Below are 26,547 nucleotides of genomic sequence, written 5' to 3' on the forward strand. Positions count from 1 at the left end.
CCCTCGCTGGCAGAAAGATTACTTCACTCACTCCTCTTGCCAGAGTCCTAACCCTCATGATGCTCCAGCTGCTCAGCAGAGACTTACTCATTTCCCAACCTGGAACCCGGAAGTCAGCTCTGCAGGCAGCTGTGGGCAGCCAGGCACCCAACCAACGAGCCACTCAGCACAGACACACCCTTTAGTAACTGAGAAAGGAGCCTTCAGGATGATGGCAAATGCTATTGAGGAATTTCCCTGTGGGACTTTGCCTCCAGCACAGCCCACTCTCAGCTGCCTCGACCGCCCCACATATGCGAGGCTTGCCCTCAGAAACTAGTTCTCCCATCTCTTCCATGCACAAGAAAACCTAATAATGTACTGAATTGATAGGGGAAAGAGCATTAAGAAATCATACAGTTATTTCAAGTGGCTACAGGAAAATCTTGCTTTGAAACTTTAACTGCAATAAACTCTTCCTGGCTTTGGATGGGACTCAGTCTTAAAGGAGGCCGCTTTGGAGGAAAGGTGGTAACCTGGCTGGGTCCTCACCTTGTAAGAACTGAGGACCCTTGTGAGGGAGGGCTTTCCTGAGGAAGTAACATTGAACTAAGCTAGGAAGGGTGGGATGGGGGGAGGCAGGGGGCATGGTGAAGGCATGGGGGGTGGTGATGGGCCAAAGGCCAGTGTGGCCAGAGACAAGAGTAGCTGGAGAGGCAGACGGGACCAGCAGAGCCTTCTTGAAGGCTCCGTGTCTTAAATACAGCTGTGGATGGAACCCACTGTAGAGGAAAAGGACACAGAACTCTGGGACTCAGGTGACTGCAGGGGTGAGGGAGGGCTTTCCTAAGAAAGTGACATTAAACTCAGCTTAGGAAAGATGGCAGTGGGCAACCAGGAAAAAGTGAAGTCACCAAATATGCATTTATAAAGATGCTGCTGGGGACTCCCCTGATGGTCTAGTGGTTAAGACTCCACATTCCCAGTGCAGGGGTCCCGGGTTCCATCACTGGTGGGGGAACTAGATCCCACATACTGCAACTAAAGATCTCACATGCCACAACTAAAGATCCTGAATGCCACAACCAAGACCTGGGGCAGCCAAAGAAATAAATACATAAACTATTTAAAAAATGAAGATGATGCCAGCTGCCTTGTGGAAATGGAAGGTTTGTTAAAGGTAGCAATCTGGAGCCTTTTGCTGTTGTTCAGGGTAGGAGAGAGACAGAGGTGGATATGTTTGAAAGATACGGAGGCTGGAGACATGGGGGTAGAGGACAGGGAGAGGGGTCTCCACTGATGACCCCCAGGCTCTAGTGATGCTCAGTGGCTGGCTCTTAAAGAAAGATCCTGGACCACTTCTAGATGGTGGGTGCCCTTACTCGACATCTTCCACATGCTTGAATCTGGGGGGTGGATCCCCAGGGTCCCTTGGGTTTAAAGTTACTGACTTCCACACAAGCATCCTGCAGAGCAAGCTGCAATCTGCTCACATTTTCTCTCTCTTCTACGCTTCTGTAGGCATCACCTGCCCGACTCCCACATCCGTGGAGCATGCAGACATCCAGGTCAAGAGTTACAGCATCAACTCCAGGGAGCGGTATGTTTGTAATTCTGGCTTCAAGCGTAAAGCTGGGACCTCCAGCTTGACCCAATGTGTGTTTAACGAGACCGCGAAAGTCGCCCACTGGACCACTCCCAACCTCAAGTGCATCAGTAAGTGGCTGTCCCAGTACTGTCCCTCCACCCCTTTTGCCATGGCCACGCAGAGAGCAGACCGCAGTATGGGCAGCTGATGAGGGAGCCTACATGTCTGGGTTGAGGACTGAGGCTAAATAAACCAATGGGCCTCTAAACACAGCTCAAAGAGGGGGAACTACATGGGCTTTGGGGGCCACACAGTTCTGGATTCAAATCCTGGTTCTGCCACATAACCACCCATGAGACCTTGGGCAAGGGCCTCAATGTCTTCGATCTTTTGATTCTTCATCAATAAAATGGGCCTGATTCATCAGGTCCTTTTCAACATTGTGGGTTGCAGGAGGAGTAAGCAAACTCTGGTAAATATTAACTATTATTACCATCAGTGCTTTAGATCACAGAAGCAAGAACTGGGCTATAGACAGAGGTGTTTGCTCATAGCACCCTGCTCCCTGGAGGGCTGCCCAATTCCTCCCCAGGGGACAGCCCACAGGGAAATCACGGCCCTTCCTCCCCTGTTGATACCTGCCCTGAGAGAAGTGGGGAGACCCATGGAGCAGAGACCTCCTGGCCCAGACATTGTCTGGGATCCAGCCAGAGCTCCAGACCAAGAATGAAGAGAGATCTATGGGATTCCCCACCTTTAAAAAAAAAAAAAATCCACAGCTGGATAACCATGCCAGGAGAAGTCAAAGAATCTTAGAGTGGAAGCCAGCAGTGTTATTTTCAGCAAGACTAAGCCCTGTACTCTAGAGAAGGAAAGAGCAACCCATAGTCTTCCAAGAGAAGGATGTGTTGAATAGTTACTGCACACATGGTGTGTGTCCAGGTGGGACATGTTCTCACGTAAGATTTGCGGACATTCTCAGCTCCTTTCCGGGGAAAGCAGACAAACGGGGTTGTTCAAGAGCAGATTCATGGCTGGGGGACTCCTTGAAAAGCGTCTCCTATTGAATCTGTAGTGTTGAGATCACCCTGAGCCCCTGCCCTCCCACCGCGTGGCTGCCGTGCAGGGCTCAGAGGCCAGGCAGGCATTCTGCTTATAGCAGAAGCATCGCTGGGCTGGGAACAGGGTGCCCATCGCATGGACCGTTGGGCCCATGGGAATGGGCTGGGCGAGGCCAGGTCTGAGCAGTAACTTTGGGGAGAGCATGGCTGTTTTCCTTGGTCTAGCCCAGGGACCCACTGGAACTGTAGTCCAGGGGCAAAAATCAGGGCTTCCTACTGTAGAGAAAGTGGGCATTTCCTCAACGTTCCAATTCCTCTGGGTGAATGAATCAAGGATGTTGAACTGAACAGGGTGGGTTGCAGGGTGGGGTTGGGGGAATGAAAGATGGGGTAAGCCTAGAATCATAGATGTTTAGAACCAAAGACTAGGGGAACCTTTAGGTCTTAGCCCCCAAAGCCCCACCTTTTACTACTAACCACTCCCTCCATGATTTCCCCAACAACTTGTGCCCAGAACAATCCATTGAGTAATCATTTGTTTTGTCATGCAAAAGCCAGCGTTAAAAAGCTGAGTTGATGTCATTGCTATCATTCTAGCCAAAGATAAGACACTTGCCTCTGAACTTTTGCACTCTGTTTGCACTGGGAACTGCAGATAAACAGCTGTTTATCTCCTGTGTGTCTGGCCAGGCCTGGGTGGCCAGATGTGTCCACTTTAAATTATAAATGTATTATTTATTTAAAGTATACATTTATTATTATTATTCTTTTATCTACATGCAGTTCTGAAGCCACCCCAGGTTCCACCCTGGGATCATAAATGCCGTGTGGTTATCCTCTCTCTAGGAGACCCCTCCCTGAGTCACCAAAGGCCACCCTCCACAGCAGCGCCTACAGGGTTGACCCCAGAGCCAGAGAGCCCCACCCCCTCCGGAAAAGGTAGGAATGCCGCAGACTTTCTCAGGACTCCCATCCTCGGCTGCCCTCAGGTCCACAGAGAGCCTGCAGATCTGTGGACCGCTGCCGGGATTCCACCGCAAACACCCCTTATTCATGTCAAGGATAAGAACTGACATTAGCTTCATTTTCTCTTTTAAGCCAAAGTTGCCGGATAACCAGGCTTCATGGGTGCACACTTCATAATGGTTTAAAAGCCACTCTTACTAGGCCAGATCACACTTCATGGTAGATGTGTAGCTTCGAGAATGGGGGGGTGGGGGCTGAGGTTCTGCCCACCTTGCGTATCAGCCTTCCTGGGCCTCATGGGCACTGGCAGAAAACCCAATCCTCCTGGATCAGAGACGGAGGACTCTCTTGCCTGGCACTGCAGGCAGCGGGGCCACCGGCAGGTTTCATCAAGTCCCTCGTCCACACGTGCCTTAAACAGGCCTAAGCAGGTGCCCGTGTGGGCGGCAGACATCCCTGGAGAGGAGGGAGCCTGAGCAGGAACCTGATGTTTTAATGTTGGTGTGAACACATCTGCCCTGTGCTCCGAGGGAGGTACTATCTCCACCTGCCAAGGCCATCTAAGCATCCTTGAAAAGATGGACCTCCACTGGCGAGATGTGCAGAACTGGGAGAGACCCAAGCACACCATCTCCCAACAACCCTACCCGTGATTGTTTCGGTACACACGCTTGCACAAAGCTGCCAGGATTCTGCATTTTGACCGAGTCTTAGGAAACTCTACCCTAGTTTCCTCTGCACTGTTAAGAAAATCTGAGCTCTTGGATGCAAAATATCCTGGAAAGACTTGCCCTGTGTCTTCTGACACCCTCTCTTGACTCCTGATTCTCTGTGGCCCATTACCCAGTGTGAGGTTTTCATTAATTTTTTATTTATTTTGGCTGTGCTGGGTCTTTGTTGATGCTTAGGCTTTTCTCTAGCTGCGGTGAGCAAGGGCTATGGTCGAGTTGCAGTGCATGGGTTTCTCATTGCTATGGCTTCTCTTGCTGTGGTAGCACAGGCTCTAGGCGCCCAGGCTTCAGAAGTTGCAGCTCGTGGATCAGGAGTTGTGGCTCGAGGGCTCTAGTGCGCTGGCTCACTAGTTGTGGAGTCTAGGTTTAGTTTCCCTGCGGCATGTGGGAGCTTCCTGGGCCGGGGATCAAACCTGCGTCTCCTGCGTCGGCAGGTGGCTTCTTTACCACTGAGCCATCAGGGAAGCCCCAGTGCCAGGCTTCTCCTGGCCCCGTCTCCTCCTTTCCCTCCAGGCGCAGCCATCCCACAGTGGTTGACAGCGCTTCTCGGGCTGCCTCCCCAGAGAGCCAGTTCTTAACTGAGGATGCTCTCTGAGATCTGGAACTCTGGGTGGATGGGGAGCACCTGGTTACTGGAGTTCCAGAAGCTCTCCTGCGACCCTCAGGGGGCCAGGGCTGAGCACCATCACTGAAGGGAAGGTGGAGGGGTGGAGCAAGGGTTTCCTTCCAGTTACTGAGCCAATGACAAACAGGAAGAAGAGGCTGGGGTGCCCACAACCCCTTTGACCCGAGTCACACCTGGCTCGAGGGACCTCCCTCAGCCTGGCCTTCATGCCCCAAGCACTTGGCAGATTGCAGCCATGCAGGGAAATCTCAGGTGTGAGTGTAACCTCCAGGGTGGGTGCTGTGGCCAGGGCACCTCATGGGCCTGCTCCAAGTCAGGGGAAGCATGGTCTGCAGAGCGCCTAGGCCCTACGAGGTGCCGACAGAGGGTGAAAGGGCACAGTGACTCCTCCGGCGCACGTGGCTGGGAGAGTGTGGGGCAGAGGCCCTAACCAGGGGCCGGATAACCCGGAATGTGTGGTCACAGCTTCCCCTCCAGGGCTGGGCTCATCAGGACTGTATTATCACCCTGGAAGACCCACTCACCACGGAAACAGAACAGCAGGGTTGTGCACTGCAGCCTACAGGTTGCGGCAGCTGCTGGCCGGTGAGGGACAGGAGGTCAAGGACCTCAACGCAAGGCAGGTGGCTCAGCCGCCTCCCAGAGATGGGCGCAGAGCCAGGACGCATCCCTCATGTCCACTCACGAAAGGTCAGATGGGCTGAATCCCGGGTTCCCCTTATTTCAAAAGTTTTGTGCAAGTATGTACAAAGTAAACTAAAATTAGCATCCTGATGTCTTTGGCAAGTACAGTTCCTCTTTTCTTAACTATTTTTATTCATTCATTTTTTGGGTGCACTGGTTCTTCACCGCTGTGTGAGGGCTCTATCTAGCTGTGGTGGGCGGGGGTTACTCTAGTTGTAGGGCTCAGGCTTCTCACTGCCGTGGCTTCTCTTGTTGCAGAGCATGGACTCAGTAGTTGAGGCTGGTGGGCTCTAGAGCACAGGCTCAGCAGTTGTGGTGCACTGGCTTCGTTGCTCCACAGCATGAGGGATCTTTCCAGACCAGGGGTCGAACCCCCTGTTCGCTGCATTGGCAGGTGGATACTTATCCAATGGACAACCAGGGAAATCTCCAGTTCCATTTGTCTGAGCTGGGTCTCCTGGTAACCACTTCTCCAGTGCCTGATTCTACTCAAACCTTTGAGATTGTTAGCTTATGTGGCCCATGATAAATAGTCATAAATCCACTAGTGTCCACAAAAGCCTCTTGGCCATTCGGAACTGACGAAGATGTTGCCCACTCAAGGGATCTTCTCCCAGAGCTGTGGAGGAGTTTGCTGGGAGAGGGCTGGCCGGGGTGGGTTCACGGGAGGTGCTGGTCCACTCTCTTCTGAAGCTGAGAAAAGACACTGTTCTCAATGTTTTCATTATCCATGTCTTGCACCCCCCTGCAGAGCCAGATCTTACTTCCAAGTCAGACACCAAAGTGGCCACAAGGCCAGCTACTGGACCAGGCTCCAGGCTGCCATCCACAGCTCCTCCTGTGGGAACCACAGGGATAGTCAGTAAGGAGACCACCTACGTCCCAGCTCAGACAGCAGCCAAGGCTCCGGAACACACATACCCGGCCTTGCAGGACACGCCCGGTTAGTGCTGGCTTTGCCTGCTGGAGGACAGCGCAGCTCCCGGGGGCTGTTTCTGAGACGCGGGTGCAGATCCAGAGTAGGCCGATCACATCACACCATCCAATCCAAAATCAGGATGACTGCGTGACCCTCTGCCTCCTGCTCTCTGCCACAGCCTTCTCGCTCTGGCCTGTGCTCTATGCTCCACCCTGCTTCAGAGGGGAGAGAACTGTCTTGCCCCACATTAAGTTGCATGGCAGAGCCTTTGCTGAGAATCTGATTAAGATCTGCCTCCTCCTGACATGGGAGGACAGAGGAAGCTTTCTGCCATCTGGAATCACGGTGTGAGGGATGGGGGCATGCTCTCTGGGTAATCTGCATGTTCTGTAAATGTGCCTCTGATTCCTAAGCATGGCTCAGCATGGAAACAAGTGATCCTGGTTCTGTGCTAAAGTTAGTCTGATTTTGCCGGCTGTGAATCTCTCAAGGCTTTAATATGAGAGCCAAACTGTCCAGGAGTTCTCCTGCTTAGAGAAATTAGTGCCTTCAGGACCGTGGCAATAACTGAGCTGTAATCTCTTCCCTGCAGGTGCATATCAGAACAATCCCAGAGTTGTGACCGGTGAGTATTTTCCTTGGTCCTTTGTAGTTATATTTTATCTGCATCAAGTGGTGGTGTCTATGTTCAGGGGACCTCAGTGCCAGGGTGCTGGAAGGTCCTGACTTACGCCTGCTCTTCCAGTGTGGTCACCAACAGCTGCCCCTTTCACTCTCAGAAGTGTTTCCGTGTAGATGAGTTACATGATTGTGCTGTTTACAGTGTGTGCAGAATTCTAGGTTGGCTATTTATCTTAATGTTGGTAGGTTCTCACTGTCAGGCAATCGGTACAGAAGCCAGCGTCGGTGCACCACAGGGCCCCCTCGTGCAGCTGTTCAGGCCTACTAACTGGGGGCTAGACTCATTCAGGACCCACTGGAAAACCAGTTAACATGATTAAATGATATTCTGCCATGAGACGCACTTATCTTTCACAGGGAGTTAGCACTATACACTCAACAGCGAGAAGTTCTCGTCCTTGGTCTAAAAGGCATCTTTACAGAAGACACATGACTTTAAGGCTGGGAGAGAGAGAAAGTCCCAGAGAGTATAAGGAGGAAAATGGAAAAGTGCTTGCAAGAATGAAAGACAAAGAGGAAGGGAAGAGAGAGAGAAAAAAGGAGAGGGGAGGAAACAGAAGCAGGGAGAAATGCAAGGAAACAGAAGCAGGGAGAAATGCAAGAAATGCAAGGAAACAGAAGCAGGGAGAAATGCAAGTTTTCAGTGATTAAAAAAAACTATAATTTCAATGCAGGCAAAAATTAATTTCTAATTTCTATTCACAAGTTTCCTGGCTAGAGAATGATTCAAGTTTTTGTAGTTATATTTTATCTGCATCAAGTGTGTTCTGGGAAAAAAACCAAGTGGCTTTGGTCATTTTTGCATTTAGTTGATTATAATGGTTTTAAGAATGATCAAAACATATGCCAATGCAAGATATTTTTAAAAGGCTCTCTGGAGAGTGTTTTCATGGAAAAACTGTGGCATTTAATGACAACGATGTTGAAACAAAAGTATGTTTATCATTTAAGAGGTGGCCAATAAGTCAGAGAGCTGACCAAATTTTTCTCCTTATGTCACATATTACATTAATCTTTCTACAGACTTTTACATTTTTTTAGTCATTTTCTTGAACTGTTAATATTTGCCCTGGGCTTAACAATTAAACGTTATAAAAGGCTGTACGGTAAAAAGCCCATCTCTGACTGAAAGTCCCCCTGCAGGCAGGCAGGAATTCCTGCTACTAGATTTCAGGGTATCCTTCAGAGAGAGTCAATCTGTAAATAGCATGTAGAAGATACACAATACAGGTAGGTGTATTATTTTCACTATTCTGCATCTTGTCTTTACCTAATGGTATGTCTTGGAAATTTTTTCATATCAATAGACGAAAAAACCACCTCATTCTTTCCAACAGCTCAGGATATTCTAATATATGGATTTGCCAAAATTTATCTAGCCAAAACCCCTACTGGGCCTTGGGGTTGCTTACATTCTTGGGCTACATAACAAAGGAGGACTAACTGGAAAACCTTATATCGCTTCACACACGTGCAAGGATGGTGGTGGCGCTGGTTTAGTCCCTAAGTCATGTGTGACTCTTGTGACTCCATGCCAGGCTCCTCTGTCCATGAGATTTCCCAGGCAAGAATACTGGAGTGGGTTGCCATTTCCTTCTCCAGGGGATCTTCCCGACCCAGGGATTGAACCCCCCAGTCTCTTGCATCTCCTGCAGTGGCAAGTGGATTCTTTACCACTGAGCCAGCTGGGAAGCCCATGTACAAGTATATCTGAAAGAAAAAAAATCCTACAAAATTTGAGGGCCATTTTTTTCCAAAGTGGATTTCCAAACTATTTTATTATGAGATCTAATCTGTATTTCTTTCCAGTTCATGACTTTCACTGGATTAAAATATCAAAAATTCTCTCCCTTATTCTAAAATGCCAGATAATAAACATTAACTGAATATCTACAATAGGCAAAGATAGCTCTGCTCAAGGAACTGTGGAAATACAGAGATTAAAAAAAAAAAACAAACTTTAAATCTTTTATGTGGCATGAATAAGATTTCTTTTCTTCCAGACTGCTTAATGTAGACACTAACTATAAGACAGGCCTAGTCAGCAAAGACATGAAAATGAGATCCATTTAAGTTTTATCGGCTAAGAAGATTGGAATTAAAACTAAAACCCTGCTGCTGCTGCTGCTGCTGCTAAGTCGCTTCAGTCGTGTCCGACTCTGTGCGACCCCATAGACGGCAGCCCATCAGGCTCCCCCGTCCCTGGGATTCTCCAGGCAAGAACACTGGAGTGGGTAGGTGTCTAGAAACACTTAGTGATGAACAGTTTCTCCAAAGTATGTCTGTCACACACAGTCCCAGCCACCTGGGCCCTAGGAGTGTGTCCCGCCGGTTACAAGAGGCAGGGACACTCATGGCACCTTGGGCGTCGGTAGGGGCTCCTATTTCTGCAGCAGTAAGCCACTGATTGATCATCTTTGGAAGATGATATAAATAATGCTTTACCATAGCAGTTGCTCAGTAGATATTAATGTTTTAATCAGTCCACTGGTATTACCAATATCAGTTCTTAAAAAATGAATCATGTAAATGATTATCATGACTTTTATGTATTTAAAGATATTTTTTGATGTGGACCATTTTAAAGTCTTTATTGAATTTGTTACAATATTGCTTCTGTTTTATGTTTTGGGTTTTTGGCCCTGAGGGATGTGGGGTCTTAGCTCCCCGACCAGTGACTGAACCTGGACTGCCAGGGAAGTCCCTTTCACAACTTTTAAAAGTGGCTCTTTTCGTGCAACAAAATGGTAAATAGTAAATGTTCCATAAGTGAGGGAGCAAATACTCATTGGAGTTTGAGGGCTCTAACATTTTAATACATGTTGAGGGAAATGGTCCTCATTTCACTGTCTTCTATATCTATGCACTCACTAGGCAGCCTTGTTTTGTAATCAATAACCTTATTCGATGATTCCAATGTCTGTCTCTGCTCCTTACCTAGGCTATTTTTGAAGATTCCTGGTTGTGAAATGAAAGGATAGAATGTCAGCTACGACGGCGTTTACACTGCCATATCCATTTAGTGCACCCGAGGGGAAGGGTTCGTCTTTCAGACTGTATTATACCTCCATCTCTCAGAGCAGAAGTACATCTGCTGCAGTTTACATGCTCAGCCTTTAAAGGGAGCTACTTCTATATCATATCATTTGTCTGTTCAAATGATACAAATTGAGCTCCCATCTTGTGCCAGACATGGTCCTAAGCTGCAACAACATGCAGATTTCTCATTAAAAAGCAAATGGCACTTTACACGTCCTTCAGCTGCAGTTCAGTTCAGTCTCTCAGTTGTGTCCAACTTTTTGTGACCCCATGGACTGCAGCATGCCAAGCTTCCCTATCCTTCACTATCTCCCAGAGATTGCTCAAATTCATGTCCCTTGAGTCAGTGATGCCATCCAACCATCTCATCCTCTGTCATTCCCTTCTCCTCCCACCTTCAACCTTTCCCAGCATCAGGGTCTCTTCCAATGAGTCGACTCTTCTCATCAGGTGGCCAAAGTACTGGAGCTTCAGCTTCAGCATCAATTCTTCCAATGAATATTCAGGGTTGATTTCCTTTAGGGTTGAATGGTTTGATCTCCTGGCAGTCCAAGAGACTCTCAAGAGTCTTCTCTAACACTACGGTTCAAAAGCATCAATTCTTCAGCACTCAGCTCTCTTTGTGGTCTAATTCTCACATCCATACATGACCACTGGAAAAACCATAGCTTTGACTAGATGGACCTTTGTTGGCAAAGTGATGGCTCTGCTTTTCAATATGCTGTCTAGGTTGGTCACAGCTTTTCTTCCAAGGAGCAGTGCTTTTTAATTTCATAGCTGCAGTCACCATCCACAATAATTTTCAGGCCCAAGAAAATAAAGTCTGTCACTATTTACATTGTTTCCCCATCTATTTGCCATGAAGTGATGGGACCAGATGCCATGATCTTAGTTTTTTGAATGTTGAGTTTTAAGCCAGAATTTTCACTCTCCTCTTTCACTTTCATCAAGAGGCTCTTTAGTTCCTCTTCACTTTCTGCCATAAGGGTGGTGCCATCTGCATATCTGAGGTTATTGATATTTCTCCCGGCAATCTTGATTCCAGCTTGTGCTTCATCCAGCCCAGCATTTCACATGATGTACTCTGCATATAAGTTAAATAAGCAGGGTGACAATATACAGCCTTGACGTACTCCTTTACCTATTTGGAACCAGTCTGTTGTTCCATGTCTGGTTCTAACTGTTGCTTCTTGACCTGCATACAGATTTCTCAGGAGACAGGTAAGGTGGTCTGGTATTCCCATCTCTTTAAGAATTTTTCACAGTTTGTTGTGATCCACATGGTCAAAGGCTTTAGCGTAGTCAATAAAGCAGATGTTCTGGAATTCTCTTGCTTTTTCTATGATCCAACGGATGTTGGCAATTTGATCTCTGGTTCCTCTGCCTTTTCTAAATCCAGCTTGTACATCTGGAAGTTCTCGATTCAGGTACTGTTGAAGCCTAGCTTGCAGGATTTTGAGCATTACCTTGCTAGCATGTGAAATGAGTGCAGTTGTACTGTAGTTTGATCATTCCTTGGCATTGCCCTTTTTTGGGATTGGAATGAAAACTGATCTTTTCCAGTTCTTTAGCTTGCAGAAGTTTAATGGTTTAATTCCATCAATTAATCATTTATTGATTACCCACTCTGAACCCAGCACTTCCTATGTGCTCAGTATAGGAAGACACAAAAGAGAAACCATTGGCAGGGACTAAGGTGTTGACATTCTCATTTCATAACTGCTTTCAGCGAATGCAGGCACACAGCATGTCAGAGACCCTACCGTCTGCCTGAGCTAGTTTGAAGGTACTGCCAAGAAATGATGATTCCCTGGATATGCACAGAGAACACTTTTTAAAAACTGAAGTATAATTGATTTACAATATGTTAGTTTCAGGTGTGCAGCATTTTTGTAGATTACACTCCATCCATTCATGGCATTGAAACACGTATAATATCATATGCGAAACGAGTCGCCAGTCCAGGTTCGATGCACGATACTGGATGCTTGGGGCTGGTGCACTGGGATGACCCAGAGGGATGGTACGGGGAGGGAGGAGGGAGGAGGGTTCAGGATGGGGAACACGTGTATACCTGTGGCGGATTCATGTTGATATATGACAAAACCAATACAATATTGTAAAGTTAAAAAAAAAAAAAGAATAGCCAGCTACCAATAGATGATTAAAAAAAAAAAAAAACTGAAGTATAGTTGATTTACAACAATATGTTAGTTTCAGGTGTGCAGCATTTTTGTAGATTATACTCCCTCCATTCATGTTATTACAAGATAATTGTCTGTAAGCCCTTCTGCTGCACAGTATATCTTTATTGCTCATCTATTTTGTGTATGGTGGTTTATATCTGCTAATTCCCTATCTCTGATTTGCCCCCCTCTCTTCCCTCTTTCCTTTGGTAACCACAAGTTTGTTTTCTCTGTGTCTGTTCCCGTTTTACATATACATTCATTTGTGTTACTTGTTAGATTCCACATATAAGTGATATCATACAGTATTTCTCTTTCTCTGACCTATTTCACTAAGCATAATATACTCTAGGCCCATCCACACTGCTGCAAATGATAGAATTTCATTCTTTTTTATGGCTGAGCAATGTTACACTGTACATAAATACCACCTCTTTATCCATGCAGCTGTTTGCGGACATTTGGGTTGTTTCCATGTCTTGACTTGGAAAACAGTGCTGCTATGAACACTGGGGGCACGAATTAATATTCTCTGTCGACTTGTTGATGGTGGCCATTCTGACTGGCATGAGGTGGTACCTCACTGTGGTTACAGAGGACTCCTTCACCCACACTGAACATGGTCCACTGGCCACCTCGGCTGTCTTCTCCACTGCAGACCCAACATCACCGTAGGCTGAAGGCCAGGCAGGGGCTCCTGCCTTCTGGCCTGTGCAATAACCATCTTCTGCTTCCTCTCTCAAGCTAATCCTCCTCCCTTCTCTGTCTCATCAGATCTCTTTTCCTCTTTCTCCAACCCACGCAGCCTGCTAGGAAACATAAAAGGTTGGAAAACATGACAGTTGATTTATTAATCCACTGTTTTGGCGATTCTGGTTTCAATCTCTTTACTAAATTTGGTGATTCTTGTTTCAATTTCTTTACTACATTTGCCTGGAAATAACTGGGGAAGGAACCAACTGTCTGAGTTCCAGGGGCTGAATTCAGATTGCTTTGTCATATCATTGGCTCAGGACCCCTCTTTGTACTTGAGTCTGAGTCTGCAGCTTCTATTCTCAGTTAGAAACAGGAAGCAGCACTGTGAAAGTGGAACTAGAGTTAACACTAGCTCGCCTTTTCCAATAAATCTCTCCGTGGACAGTAAATGCATGCCAACCTGATTAGTCAACGTGAAGGAATAGTTTACTGGAGGGTAAGACATCTCTGCTAAGAAATTTGTCTTTTAGTCATAATGATGATTAATGTTAAATTTAGAAGCTCAGAACAACGTTCACTAATTTCTCATGTTTTCTCTTATTCTTTTGGAATAGCTTTTCTAAGTTTTATTTACTTAGGTAAATAAAAGTAGTCTTGTTTTTGTAACTTTAGTGTCTCTTCTGATTGGAGCGTCATTGCAAAAAGATCGGGGGTGGGGGAAAATGCAAACTTTTTAAAAAAGAAAATAAAGTTATCTACAAGCCCAAAGAATTACTTAATACTTGGCATATATTCTTCAAGACTATTTTGTGTATATGGACACATACGTGGCTTACTGGAAATTCTTTTATTTATTTTTATCTCAACCAGCTTTTTCACTTAAGACTTTGTAGACATCTTTCTGTGTTAACAAATGTAGATTTCAAAGTTTTGAAAAGCTGAATAATACTCCATTGTATGGGTATGCCACATTTCATTTAACTGTCTACTGATAAGAGAGTTAGATTAATATTTAAAAAAAATTATTTTAAACAATGCTTTAGTGACTACTCCTGTGTATGCATTTCCCCTTTTCTTAGAATACATTTCTAGAAGTGAAATTAGAGTCAAAAGGAATGGTCTTCTCTGAAGCTTCCGTTACACATCACCCGTTTCCTCTTCTAGCCTGTAGAAATCTGGGTATGTTCCCTCATCCTATCTCTAGCTGTTTTTGAGGACAGTTCTAGTTGAAGGCCAAGTCCTTGCACACACAGCTGTGGCTGTCTGTCTAGGCACAGGTCTGAAAAGCTCAAGGCTCCAGGTGATCAATATGCCTCCTGGGCCACAGTGAGACTCCTGGGTCCACAGTTGTTCAGGTTGTCACCTTAAATTTTTTAAAATTTAGTTTATTTTTGGCTGTGATGGGTCTTCACTGCTGTGTGCACTTTCTCTAGTTGCAGTGCTCAGGCTTCTCGTTGCAGTGGCTTTCCTCCTCATGGAGTACGGGCTCTAGGGCCTGCATGGGCTTCAGTAGTTGTGGCTCCCGGACTCTAGAGCACAGGCTCAGTAGTTGGGGTACTTGGGCCCAGGTGCTCCACAGCAAGTGGGATGTTCCCAGACCAAGGATCAAACCCATGTCTCCTGCATTGGCAAGTGAATTCTTTACCACTGAGTCACCAGGGAAGCCCCAGATTGTCATCTTAGACGCAGGGCACGTTGGTGATTTTTGCAGGGAGATTTCACAATATTAAAGCAAAATGGCCAAATCTGCTGGGAGCTTCTGATGGATACAAGTGTTTTAAAGAGAGTACTGTTTCACCTGCTCCTGGGCCCAGCCCTCTTGCATCCACGTGAAGGTCCCACCCTCCCTAACAACTCCCAAACAACCACTGTGGCTGTGCTGCCGGGAAAGGAGTGTCCTCTCTGCCCTGATGTAGAACAGACAGAACAGCGTGGATCTCAGGATCTGTTAGTAACTGTGAGCTGGTTGGGAAGGCATCTGGATCTCCCTGCAGAAGCGTAAACTGTACAGAATTTTCAGGCTCAGAAACGCTGGGACTTTGAGCAGGGTGCCAACTCATTCTGCTCTCTTTCCAGCAGCCGTCTCAACTGTCACCGTGCTCTTTGTAGTATGCCTGGTGTTTCTTCTGGGACGTTGCCTGTGGTCAAGGTGAGTAGCACAGGAGACCCATGCTGGACAAGATGCTTCCTCCCCCAAGAGCAGGGTTGCATCTGATGACCTGGCTCTGCCCTTGCCAAGGAAGACCATTTCCTGGCTGGAGGTGTGAGTGCTCCCACCCACTCTGTGCTGGGCAAAAGGGGTGTCCAGGCCAAGTGGTCACTGAGTCAGGCCTGTTCCCTTCACTGTCCAAAGGCAGCCTGCAGGTCACTGGTCAGAATCTGGGCAGCCAGAAATGAATGGACGGCATGGGGCCAATTCACCAAAAGCCAATTCAGAGGGAAAGAATGTGCCAAGTAACCGATGTGATGGACGTGCAATTTGTATGATATATTTACGGATTGTTCTTCTTGAATGTACTTGTTAAATACGGGCACACGTCCCCATAAATAGGTTTATACATGTTGGCCTTGGCATTTCTAATACTAGAAATTCTATATTTCAGCAAGACTGTTTCTGCCACTTGCTGAAATTTCAGCTTTTATTTTTCTAATCTTTAGGCATTTTTACCATTTCTTAATAAAAGCCTTAAATAGCATATTAGCCTTAATTCTGTACTTCCATCAGTTGGTGACCAGTATTTTACCATTCCATAGTGATATGGCTGTTCCAGACATATCAGGTGTGTTGAAACTAAACTTTCAATCACTAGTCACAAAAATTTCTTCCTAAATATTATATCAATATAAAGATTATACCACTCTTCGAGCCTAACTTTGACAAAATGAATATTCCACGAAATGGCACTGCAAAGCCAAAATATAAAACAGCCATCAAAATATTCACACACATCTTCAAAAGCTATTAATATCACCCTATGCAAAAAGAAATACCACAAACTTCAGAGTCTAGAAATCAAGAAAAGAAAGCTGATATTTTACTTAAAAATTCATCAAAAAATCCCCCTAAATGCTAAAATATTTGCAAAATAGAAAATTACTTTCAAAAGGATTTTAAGAATATCATTACGGTTAAATAATTTCTACATAAAATGTATATAGAATTATTCTTAGGAGATAGAATATATTCATTGATTATATTAAAAAGAATAAATATACAATCTTTTTAAAGAAGACATTAAAAATATATTCTTAAAAAGAATTTGTAAATTTGATAAATATGGCCAATAAATATGCTCCTAAAAGGAATACAGCAATATTCACTGACTGTATTTATGGTACGAGTCATGAATGGATCTTTAAGAACTGGTAAACATTGCTACTTGGGCATGTGGTGAGCTGATTCTTTCCATAAGCTGATTAATTTGCAAATGGGTTATTAAGTAGATTAGTGATTCGACAAATTGGGTTTTAGAAAATTGGTTTTATAAACTGGCCTAGAGTTCTGATTTATAGTTTAGGCCTCACTCCAAGGAGCTTGAGTGTTGACTCTACAATGTCCTGAAACTTGCTTCTTCTCAGGAGGCAGACTGTAATCCACAGGTCCACATACTCAGGACCTAAAACACACTTCCAGTGACAGGTGGGGAGGCGTGGGATGAAGATTCTCTGCATCCCCTACTCCTGGCTTCTCAAGAACTGATTATTATATTTGTTTATTTAACATTTACTAAATAAATGTCAGGGCTTACCTGGTGGCTCAGATGGTAAAGTCTCTGTGTACAATGCGGGAGACCTGGGTCCTATCCCTGGGTTGGGAAGATCCCCTGGAGAAGGAAATGGCAACTCATTCCAGTACCGTTGCCTGGAAAATCCAATGGACAGCGCAGCCCCGTAGGCTACAGCCCATGGGGTTGCAGAGAGTCGGACATGACTGAGTGAGCTTTATAACCACTACATCACTTTTATCAGGACTGCCAATGCTGGCTTGGCCAGGCTCCTCGTCACTCACTCCTCCCATGGCACCTGGCACTGGAACCACTGCCTTTTGGCAGGGGGTTGGCAAGGCGGGGGGAGCTGCCCCCACAGTGCTGGTAAAACTTGGTGGAAATGCAAAATAAGACCTAAAGACCGCCTGTGAGTGGAGGCAGTCTAGGTGCTCTCCATCAGAGTGTCCAAAAGGAACTGTTTGTTGACACAATCTTCTCTGTCAATTATCCTGCTTTCCAGGCGAGCCCACCAGACACCCGGTGTTGAGATGGAGAGCATGGAGAGTGTGCCAATGACCACGGGGGCCGATGCCAGAGGGGAGGACACGGAAATCCACCCGCATGGCCTAGGAGGCTCCGGGGACGCTGAGGCCAGCAGCGGCCGCAGTGAAGGCCCAGCTCTTCCCCAGTCAGAGAGGACCTAGGGAAGACTTGGGGCGCTGGCCCCAGGGGAAAGACCCCCAGGGTGAGGAAACATCCGGCCTTCATCTTACCGACAGCCCAGGTCCAGCATCGCCCTTACCGGTGGGTTCTCTGGGCTCAGGACAGATGCCCGCCGTCCGCCTGCCTTGCCTGCCCGCCCTGGGCGTAAGGCCCAGTTCCCAAAGTCCCAGCCGTCAACAGTTACCCAGGAGGGAGTGAAGGCCTCAGGGCTTCCTATCAGGGCTTTTATTTCATCATGACATTTATTCAGGACAGCTTGTCCACTCGATTCAATCCCATTCCTCAGCCTGACCAGCAGGTTACAAAGAGAAGAAACACACCCGAGGCTCCAAGTGAGCTACAAGACTCCTCCTGGATTGGGAGGTGTTAACAAGGATGACACCAGCATTTCAACTCGTAAAACCTTCTCTCGGCCAGGTGCTGTGCGTGCATGGAAAGGGAGCAGAGAGACTGTGCCGAGTGGCTCCTCTAGATTTAAGGATTCAGAAAGAAGAAAACTTGGTGACGTTTTTCTATAGATGTGCATTTATATTTATATCCTTGTCTTTTATATCTATGTATTGTAAGGTTTGTATTTTGAAATTTGTTCCTTGTACAAACAATATAAAATGTCTATTTTCAATTAAAAAAAAAAAAAGATTGCACTGAAAGAATCACTGACGAGAAATGTACCAGAAAGAAAAAAAGGAGATCAGGAATGCAGAGTCCCGCATGACTGAGGTCAGCTTTTCTGAAAGAAGGAAAAAGTCTTGCCTGCAGCCGAGTCAGACTGTGGCTTTGGAGAATTTCCGGTAGCGTTTCTACGTGAGAAGCACGTGCGTGTCTGCTGCACACGCTGTTCCTGTGTTCTTTCCTCCTTTGGTGTTTACGTTTGTTTATAAAATCATGGGCCTTGTCCCAGCTCTTCATTTTACAGATGGGAAAACTGAGACCTAGAGAAGTGACTTGCCCATTTACTCATGCAGAGTCTGCACAGAGTCGGATGGGGGCAGGTACAGGGGCGGGACTGTAAACCAGGTGTCAGCCGCCCCATCACATGGCCAGGGTAGCCGGGACGGGGAGGTGGACTGGAGGCAGAGCAACCAGTCCACCCGCTGCTGGGGCTCTCAGTGTTCCTTCTTGTGAATTTCTTCAGGTCATGAATTTAGATGCCTTCATCAGGGCTGGTGAACTGGGATGACCCTGAGAGATGGGATGGGGAGGGAGGTGGGAGGGGGGTTTCAGGATGGGGAACACATGTATACCCAAGGCTGATTCAGGTCAATGTATGGCAAAAACCACTACAATATTGTAATTAGCCTCCAATTAAAATAAATTAATTTTAAAAAAAGAGTGAAGGAAGAAAGGGTGGGAATGCTAAATAGCTGGTGTTGGGGATTTCAGAGATGTACCATATTCACTGTCTCTTTCAATGAGCAGGGAACACTGCTAACACTCGAGCTGAGCCTTACATACACTTGGTTATCTGGTTATCCTTACATAGCAGCAGCAGCTGGTGGATCAGAAGTTAAAGTGTCTGCCTGCAATGCGGGAGACCTGGGTTCAATCCCTGGGTCGGGAAGATCCCCTGGAAAAGGAAATGGCAACCCACTCCAATATCCTTGCCTGGAGAATCCCATGGACAGAGGAGCCTGGTGGGCTACAGTTCACAGGGTCACAAAGAGTCGGACACGACTGAGTGACTTCACTTTTACTTTCTTTTATCCTTACATACACGGGTTACCTACACTTTTTTGTTTCTCTCTACAGCTGTTTGTCCCTAAGTTTCTAGAGTTATTAATGCTTGGACCCAGTTTGTTCTTTACAAGAATTTTTAAGTGCACGACCCTTGTTATTTTTAAAACTTATTTAACAGGAACAACATCAACAAAAAGGCACATGTTCAGTGGAGCCAGGGATTCGAAAGGTTTCTATAAGAGTCGGAGACGACTGAGTGACTTCACTTTCATGCATTGGAGAAGGAAATGGCAACCCACTCCAGCGTTCTTGCCTGGAGAATCCCAGGGACGGGGGAGCCTGGTGGGCTGCAGTCCATGGGGTCGCTAGGAGTCGGACACGACTGAGCAACTTCACTTTCACTTTTCACTTTCCTACATTGGAGAAAGAAATGGCAACTCACTCCAGTGTTCTTGCCTGGAGAATCCCAGGGACGGGGGAGCCTGGTGGGCTGCCTTCTCTGGGGTCACACAGAGTCGGACACGACAGAAGCGACTTAGCAGCAGCAGCAGCATGGGATGGAAGAGGGCTGGGTCACAGGGCTAGCTCATGGATTTATGCACATCCTCCTGGGGAGAGTGAGTGATGTGATGCTGTGGAATCACCTGACTCATGTCCAGCACGAAGTCTGCTGTCCACCAAGCACCAACCAAGTTCAAGCTGGGTGAATTATATGTCAAAAGTTAGATCTAGACATAGCAGCGAGCAGGGCTGGGTGGAGCTGGGGTCTAAAAGGGCCAAGAGGGCTTGGGTAGGGACAGATCAATCACTCACTCAATGAGGGCTTTTTTTTTTTCCAGTCCAAGGGATAAAATGAATTCTTTTACCAGCTGGTGCAGTCCTTCTAGGGGAAGGTTTAAACAACCTCTATAATGCCAAAACATACCAAGGCCCCAGAATGCATCCATCACGCAGTGAACATCTTGGAAAGAACTATGTGTTCATCTTTGAATTCTCTCAGAGATTGACACACTGCCCTGAAGGTCATTAACAGATGCTAGATCAACAAACTAAAAGATTCCATTGGAGAAGGAAATGGCAACCCACTCCAGTATTCCTGCCTAGGAGATCCCATGGACAGAGGAGCCTGGCGGGCTACAGTCCATGGGGTCACAAAGAGTCGGACACGACTGAATGAACGATCACACAATGTATCTCAGGCTAAGACCCTATGGGTGCCTATGATTTCTGTAGCCCATTTTAAATCATCCCTTTAATAAATTCTCAAAGTCCATAATTCTTCACAATCTATATAAAAGAAAAAAATAGGTTAATTAAAATATTCCAAATAATAAAATCAAAATAAGGTCAAATGTTCTGAGAGCTGGTTCTCAGGCAGAGTTAAAAGGAGGTAACCTGGGGACACTCAGCACCCAGCTGCCTATCCTTCTCCGACGTCTCCAAGCACCTCGAGTTCTACATGTCCCCCGTTTCTACATGCAGACAGCAACTGATCCCAGAGGGCTGGCCTGGGCAGACACCAGGTGCCCAGAAGTGAGGCGTCATCACGGAGACCACAGCAACCTACCCGGGAGGGCAAAGGAGTGCACGTGGGGTCTCCGGTGCCCTTCTTCTGTTGCATCAGGACTTGTTCCCATCCCCTCACACCTGTGCCCATGCGCAGGCCAACTGTGAGTTCTCCAAAACCACCACTTCCCATCCGACCTGGAAGCCTCGACTCAGCCAACCGGGAGGGTCCTGCAGGTGGACCCGATGTGATGCCGCCTCCTTCGACCTGTCACCACGTGTCGGGCCTCCCCAGAAGCAGCTCCAGACCACTACTGCTTGCTGCCCTTGGGGGCTGACTGGGCTCAGCCAGGCAGGTCTGCTCTGCACGTCGTCAACTTGTCTGCATTCCGTTAGTCGCTGGGCTGAGCTAGAAGACCTGAGAAGACCTCCCTTGTGTGGGGCCCTAGCGCTCCCTTGCATGAATGCTCCATGTGGCTAGCTTGGGCTTCTTCACAGATGGTGGCCTTGGGACAGCCAGACCACTTCCAGGTGAAAGAAGAAACTGCCAGGCCCCTTAAGGGTGGGGACTGCCACATCTTATGGGCACATCTGTTTCATTTCATTGGTCAAAGCAAGTCGCTGGGCCGCCCAGACTCTCGGAGATGTGGTGGGCTGACAAAAGAGGAGGGAAGGAATCAGGGGAACCATCTGGGGAGATTCTACCTTGGTACTGCCCAGGGCCAGCATTTGTCTTTCCATCCTTGGTAGTCCGTAAATGCCAAGGAGTGTTGGATGGATGAGTGAGGAGAATGATAGGAGTCAGCACCTGCCAGGCACTGGGAAGAGTCCATCTTTTTATTTTTAGTGGAGAAAGCACACAGGACTCAAAAGGATCTGTGAGCTCTACAGGTGTTAGAGGTCTTGAGCCCAGATGACACTGTCAGTTGGCTATGAACCTACATAATTCATATTTTTCCCTGCTCTCATTTCCTGTCCTACACAACATTTGTCACAAAGAAAACTGCCTATCATCTTTTTTACCTTGACTTGATCAGTAAATAAGACTTTCGTCTTTATAAACTCTCTTCTAGATGTTAAAAAGTAAGAGAACAGGGACCAAAGGGGCACATTTAAGGGTGGTTACATGTTTCCAACTGACTGATCTGCTTCAATTCTGGCCTCAGAATTTCAAGAACGTAGCTGAGAATCTTGGGTTTACTTGTTGGTTTTCCCATAAGTCTTGAAGGCAAAGAAACCAGCTCAATTCAAATCAAAGCATCCCCAACACCTCACACTGTCAGGAACAAATCAGGAACTCAACATGTGACATTTTCACAGAATTTATAAATATACGGTGTTACAAGTATAAAGGAGTCATGGTTCACTTTTCTCCCCTAGGGTCCTGTCTATGAACCCACCCATTCTACTTCTCTGGACCTGAGTAACCTGGGGTGTGACGCTCTGTCTTCTCCAATTTGTCGTTGTTGCTCAGTGGCTGTCCCGTCCGACTCTTTGCAAAACCAAGGACTGCAGCAGGCCAGGCTTCCCTGTCATTCACCGTCTCTCAGTTTGCTCAAATTCATGTCCATTGAGTCAGTGATGCCATCCAACATCTCATCCTCTGTTGTCCCCTCCTCCTGCCCTCAATCTTTCCCAGCATCAGGGTCTTTTCCAATGAGTCAGCTCTTCTCATCAGGTGGCCAAAGTACTGGAGCTTCAGCAACAGTCCTTCCAATGAATAATCAGGGTTGATTTCCTTTAGGATGGACTGGTTGGATTTCCTTGCAGTCCAAGGGACTCTCAGGAGTCTTCTCCAACACCACACTTTGAAAGCATCAATTCTTTAGGGCTCAGCCTTCTTTATGGTTTGACTCTCACATCTGCATGTGACTACTGGAAAAAGCTTTGATTAAACACACCACTGTTGGCAAAGTGATCTGCAATCATGTTGGAGACCTCTCGCCCACACGCAGAGAGGCTGATATCCCCTTCTCCAGCTCCCACCAGGGTGCAGATCCAGACCCACGTGAGGCCCATCGGATGCCCTCACCTGGTGAGAAGCACTGAGTATGGAATGAGCAAACACAGCAGAACTGATGGAGTGGCAGCCGGCAGTGCTTTGGAGGCACCAAGTGGTTGTCATGCTGCCGTTGTCTTAGCTCTCCAGGCTGCCTCAATTCCTCCCAGCTTTCCTAACCTAATCCTCCAACTTCCTGTGATCCTCCGAGCCCCCAACATTCTTCCATTGCATCTTCTTTCCTTATTACAGACTGTTTCCATCACTTGTCACCAAAGCATTCCCACCAGAATGATTTGGTAGTAGAAGCAAGTATTGCTAATCACAGAGAAGTAGGGAAGGAGGAATAACTCTGAATCATGATCTGCCTTACAGATGACAGAAAAACAGCATAAGTTCTGCCAACAGCCTGAGATGGAGCAGGAGTGGCCTGGAATGGCACACTCACCAACTGTGCAGCTTTGTGGTTCTCCTACAACCCCCTCCCCTGCTCCAGGGGTTGCTGTGACCCTAGGTGGTTCCAGGACTGCTCAGTGACTATTATATAAACAAACTGAAACAAAAGCAGCCTTGAAGACTGAAGGTTGTGCAGGGACTGGTTGCAATCAGCAGAATCTTTGGGTCCTACTCAAGTCCCAGGCACTACCCAGGGGGCCCTTTCTCATGGACTCCATCACCATGAACTTGGTTATCTGTACAGGACTGTTTCTTCACGTATTTGGGCAGAGAGCCAAAGGCACTCATTACAAAACTCGCATGGAATCTTCAGAATACCCTCTGAGAAAACCGACATCAGGAGGGCGCCAGAGTTGCTCTAACTCCAAGAGGTCCAGCGCCCCCTGCGCTACATGAGGCTGCAGTGTCTCTGGTCTTCCAGAAACCTCTAAGGTTTCCCAGAAGCCTTAGAGGCTGCTCAGCTTGGGGGCTTCCCAGGGGAGAGCTTAGAAGGAATTCTAGCTGCTACTCTGAGTATGGCAGCTGTATTTATTGTGAGTAAAATTTGGTTTGAAGAATGCCATGGCTGAGAACATCTGAAAGCCTTCTATGCTTTGTTTCCGACAGATCTGGGTTTTCGGAAGAGCTCTAGTGCCAACCGTCGACGTGCCGGTGCTGGAAACACCATGGGTTTGGAGATCACACTGGTTTCAACCTGAGCACTATGTTACGTGCTACTGATCAACCACCCTAGAGCCTGGCTCACCACCTGCTCCCCCAGGCTTGTCAGGAGAGCTGAATAAGGTGACACTTGGTGTCCCAAGTGTGTCTACCAGGCTCATAAACATTGAAGTTGCTTCCTGGATAAGGTCAATGTAAATACTGGACAACCAGGCCCCAGTGGCTGCCTGCTCCCTCCCTCCTTCTCAAATGAGTTCCCACTTTGGGGTATTAATTCCCTTCCACACTGTCGTGTGCATCAAAGGAAGTGGACCTCACCCAGACTCCAGGAAAGCAAATCTGGATTACTCTATGCATCACCAACTCCAGCCCACATTCTGCCCTCTACGGAAATATTCTGCCCAGGACTCCCCTGTCCTGGGTCAGGCTTGCTGTTTGCTAGGGAAGGTCCTCCTCATCCTGACTGGCCCTTTACTGTGCTGGGATTCAGCCTTCCTGCAGCTTCCTAAGGAAGGCAGCATGGTGGATGACATGTTTACATGTAAAAGCGTCTTTATTTTACTGGTCCTTTGGTTGGGTTTGGGATGTTAGGCTGGAAATCACTTTCCCTGGGTTCTGAGGTGCAGCTCCTCAGTGTGGAGTTGCATAACCTGAAGATGTTTCCACTCCTGGACCTTTGCACACAGGTAATGCTCTTCCTGTAGGATCTCCATCTCTGGCTCGCTGGAGGTCTATCTTCATATATTTTGCTGATCATTTCAACCTGCAAACTCATAATTCAGTTCTGGGTGATTTTTCATATTAAAAATGAAAGTTGCCAGCTTGTTTTCTTTTTGCCAAACTCCTTTGGCATTGAGATGCTCAACCTCTTAAGGCGGTTCTGATCACGTGTCTCCTTTCAATCTTTTGTTCAACTTCCTATATTATTTTTTCAACTTCTTTCTTTCAACTATTCTATTGGTTTTTCATTTTATACTTTTGTCTCCAAATACACACACACACACACACACAACTGATCCTGTTATCTCATGCATACACTGTCTTCTCTTATTCTTTGAATACATTTAAGAGATTTAGATTTTTCTTTTCCTTGTACAGACCATTTCTTTCAAGTTGATTCTTTTCTGTTTTGATATCCCACTTTCGTCTTGGAGGCTCTTTTCAGATGGCTGGAGATCCACATTTGGTTGGTCTGCGGCTCCTATTTAAGGGTCGAGCACTAAAAACTTATTTGAAACCCTGGGCACTTGGGTAGTCTGATGCCGATACGGGTTCCAGGGGGCCAGTCACCCAAGGAATCTACATCACTGTGGGTGTTTCACTGAAGTTGGGTCTACTCCCTACAGAAGTTGCTGGTCTCCCATCTAGCATGTGCATGCATATGTATAAAACTAGGATGTTGATTCCTAACCACACCCCTACCAAGGGGACGGTGTCAGGAGATGGGGCCTTTGGGGGTGATGAGGTCACGGGGTGAAGCCCTCGGGATGGGATCAGCGTCTTGGGAACAGACCCGAGAGCTCCCTGCTCCTTCCTCAGGTGAAGACACAGTGAGAAGATGCTCTCTGTGAACCAGGAAGCAGGTGCTCAACAGCCAGGTGCCAGTGCCTTCCCCTCACACTCCCAGCTTCCAGAACTGGGAGGAGTTGGAGTCTGAAGGTTACAAGCCTTCTGCTGCAGCCGCCTGAGCTCGAGACGATGACGGCCTGTGTCCACCGTGGCCCTGGCCCTCAGGTGTGCCTGGTCTCTTTCAGGAGAGCCTCCTGTTTCATCCTTCCTAGAGACCAAAGCTCTGGATTCCGCCAGGGTTGAGGACGAGACGTTGCCCAGTTTCACAGGACAGCAAGGAGATGTAACTGGCTTTTATTCAAACTCTCGGCCACTGTTCCTGCTCCACCTTTACTCCTAATTCCCGTGGTCCCAGCACCATTAAGTCCCGCCCCTTGTCAGAGTTCTTGGGCCTGGGGAGCTGTCAGTCATCACTCACTTATCTGCTTCCCAACCTCCAGACTCTTGTGGCTGTCACTTTCTCCCTGTTGTCTTTGTCCGAACAGGTTTATGCCTTTAAAAAAGGATCCTATTTGCTGTCCCTGAAGTATGGCTTCAGGAAGCAACCAAAGTACACATGTATGACTGGTCTATGATCATGTTTGGTTACCTAAAGGCCCCATCCACGTTAGCCCCCGCAGTCCAGCTCCTGGCCTCACTGAACTGACCATGCTAACACCGCCTCTGGCTTTGCAACTTTATTCCCCACCTGTGCTGGTCTGGGCAGTGCTGGACGCTGAAGCCACTTCCACTTAAACCCCTTCCTCTCCTGAATTCAGCAGCAACTCCATCTTTGGGAACTGGCTGTTGCCTCTTCAGAGAATGCTCTTCCTTTCTCAGCTCAAGCCTGGTGTTCCTCTGTGCTTTCTTTTCTGGACACTATGGTGGAGTGGACTCGTCGAAACCCTCATGCTGGTCTTCCTCACCCGCCACTTACACACGACAACTCTAAACTGCTTCCAGTCCATGCCAGTCTGCTGACCTACAGACCTGTGTCCCCATCAGCAAACCTACTTGGGTTTCTTATAAGCACCCAAACTTGGACAAGTCAAAACCAAGTCCATCAGTGTTTTTACACAAACCTACTACGTCCCATGTTTTCTGTCCCAATGAAGG

At 47.1% G+C, this 26,547-nt stretch overlaps 1 protein-coding gene across 5 annotated transcripts in view; it reads left to right on the forward strand.

Moving 5' to 3' along the window:
• The window catches only part of IL15RA (interleukin 15 receptor subunit alpha), a 37,086-nt gene extending 18,291 nt beyond the window's left edge, over positions 1 to 18,795 (forward strand). Inside the window, exons 2-7 of one of the 5 annotated variants that reach the window (XM_070380919.1) lie at positions 1,501 to 1,695; positions 3,475 to 3,567; positions 6,386 to 6,577; positions 7,146 to 7,178; positions 15,235 to 15,304; positions 17,383 to 18,795. In XM_070380919.1, coding sequence (XP_070237020.1) covers positions 1,501 to 1,695; positions 3,475 to 3,567; positions 6,386 to 6,577; positions 7,146 to 7,178; positions 15,235 to 15,304; positions 17,383 to 17,566 — 767 coding nt within the window. In that variant the 3' untranslated portion in view covers positions 17,567 to 18,795. Of the gene's footprint in view, positions 1 to 1,500; positions 1,696 to 3,474; positions 3,568 to 6,385; positions 6,578 to 7,145; positions 7,179 to 15,231; positions 15,305 to 17,382 lie in introns of all 5 variants that reach the window. The other 4 variants (XM_070380918.1, XM_070380921.1, XM_070380922.1 and 1 more) reach the window with 4 other exon arrangements.
• The last annotated feature ends 7,752 nt before the right edge of the window (positions 18,796 to 26,547 follow it).

The sequence above is a fragment of the Bos mutus genome, chromosome 13, assembly GCF_027580195.1.
Source record: "Bos mutus isolate GX-2022 chromosome 13, NWIPB_WYAK_1.1, whole genome shotgun sequence".
In the NCBI taxonomy this organism is placed as follows: Eukaryota; Metazoa; Chordata; class Mammalia; order Artiodactyla; family Bovidae; genus Bos; species Bos mutus.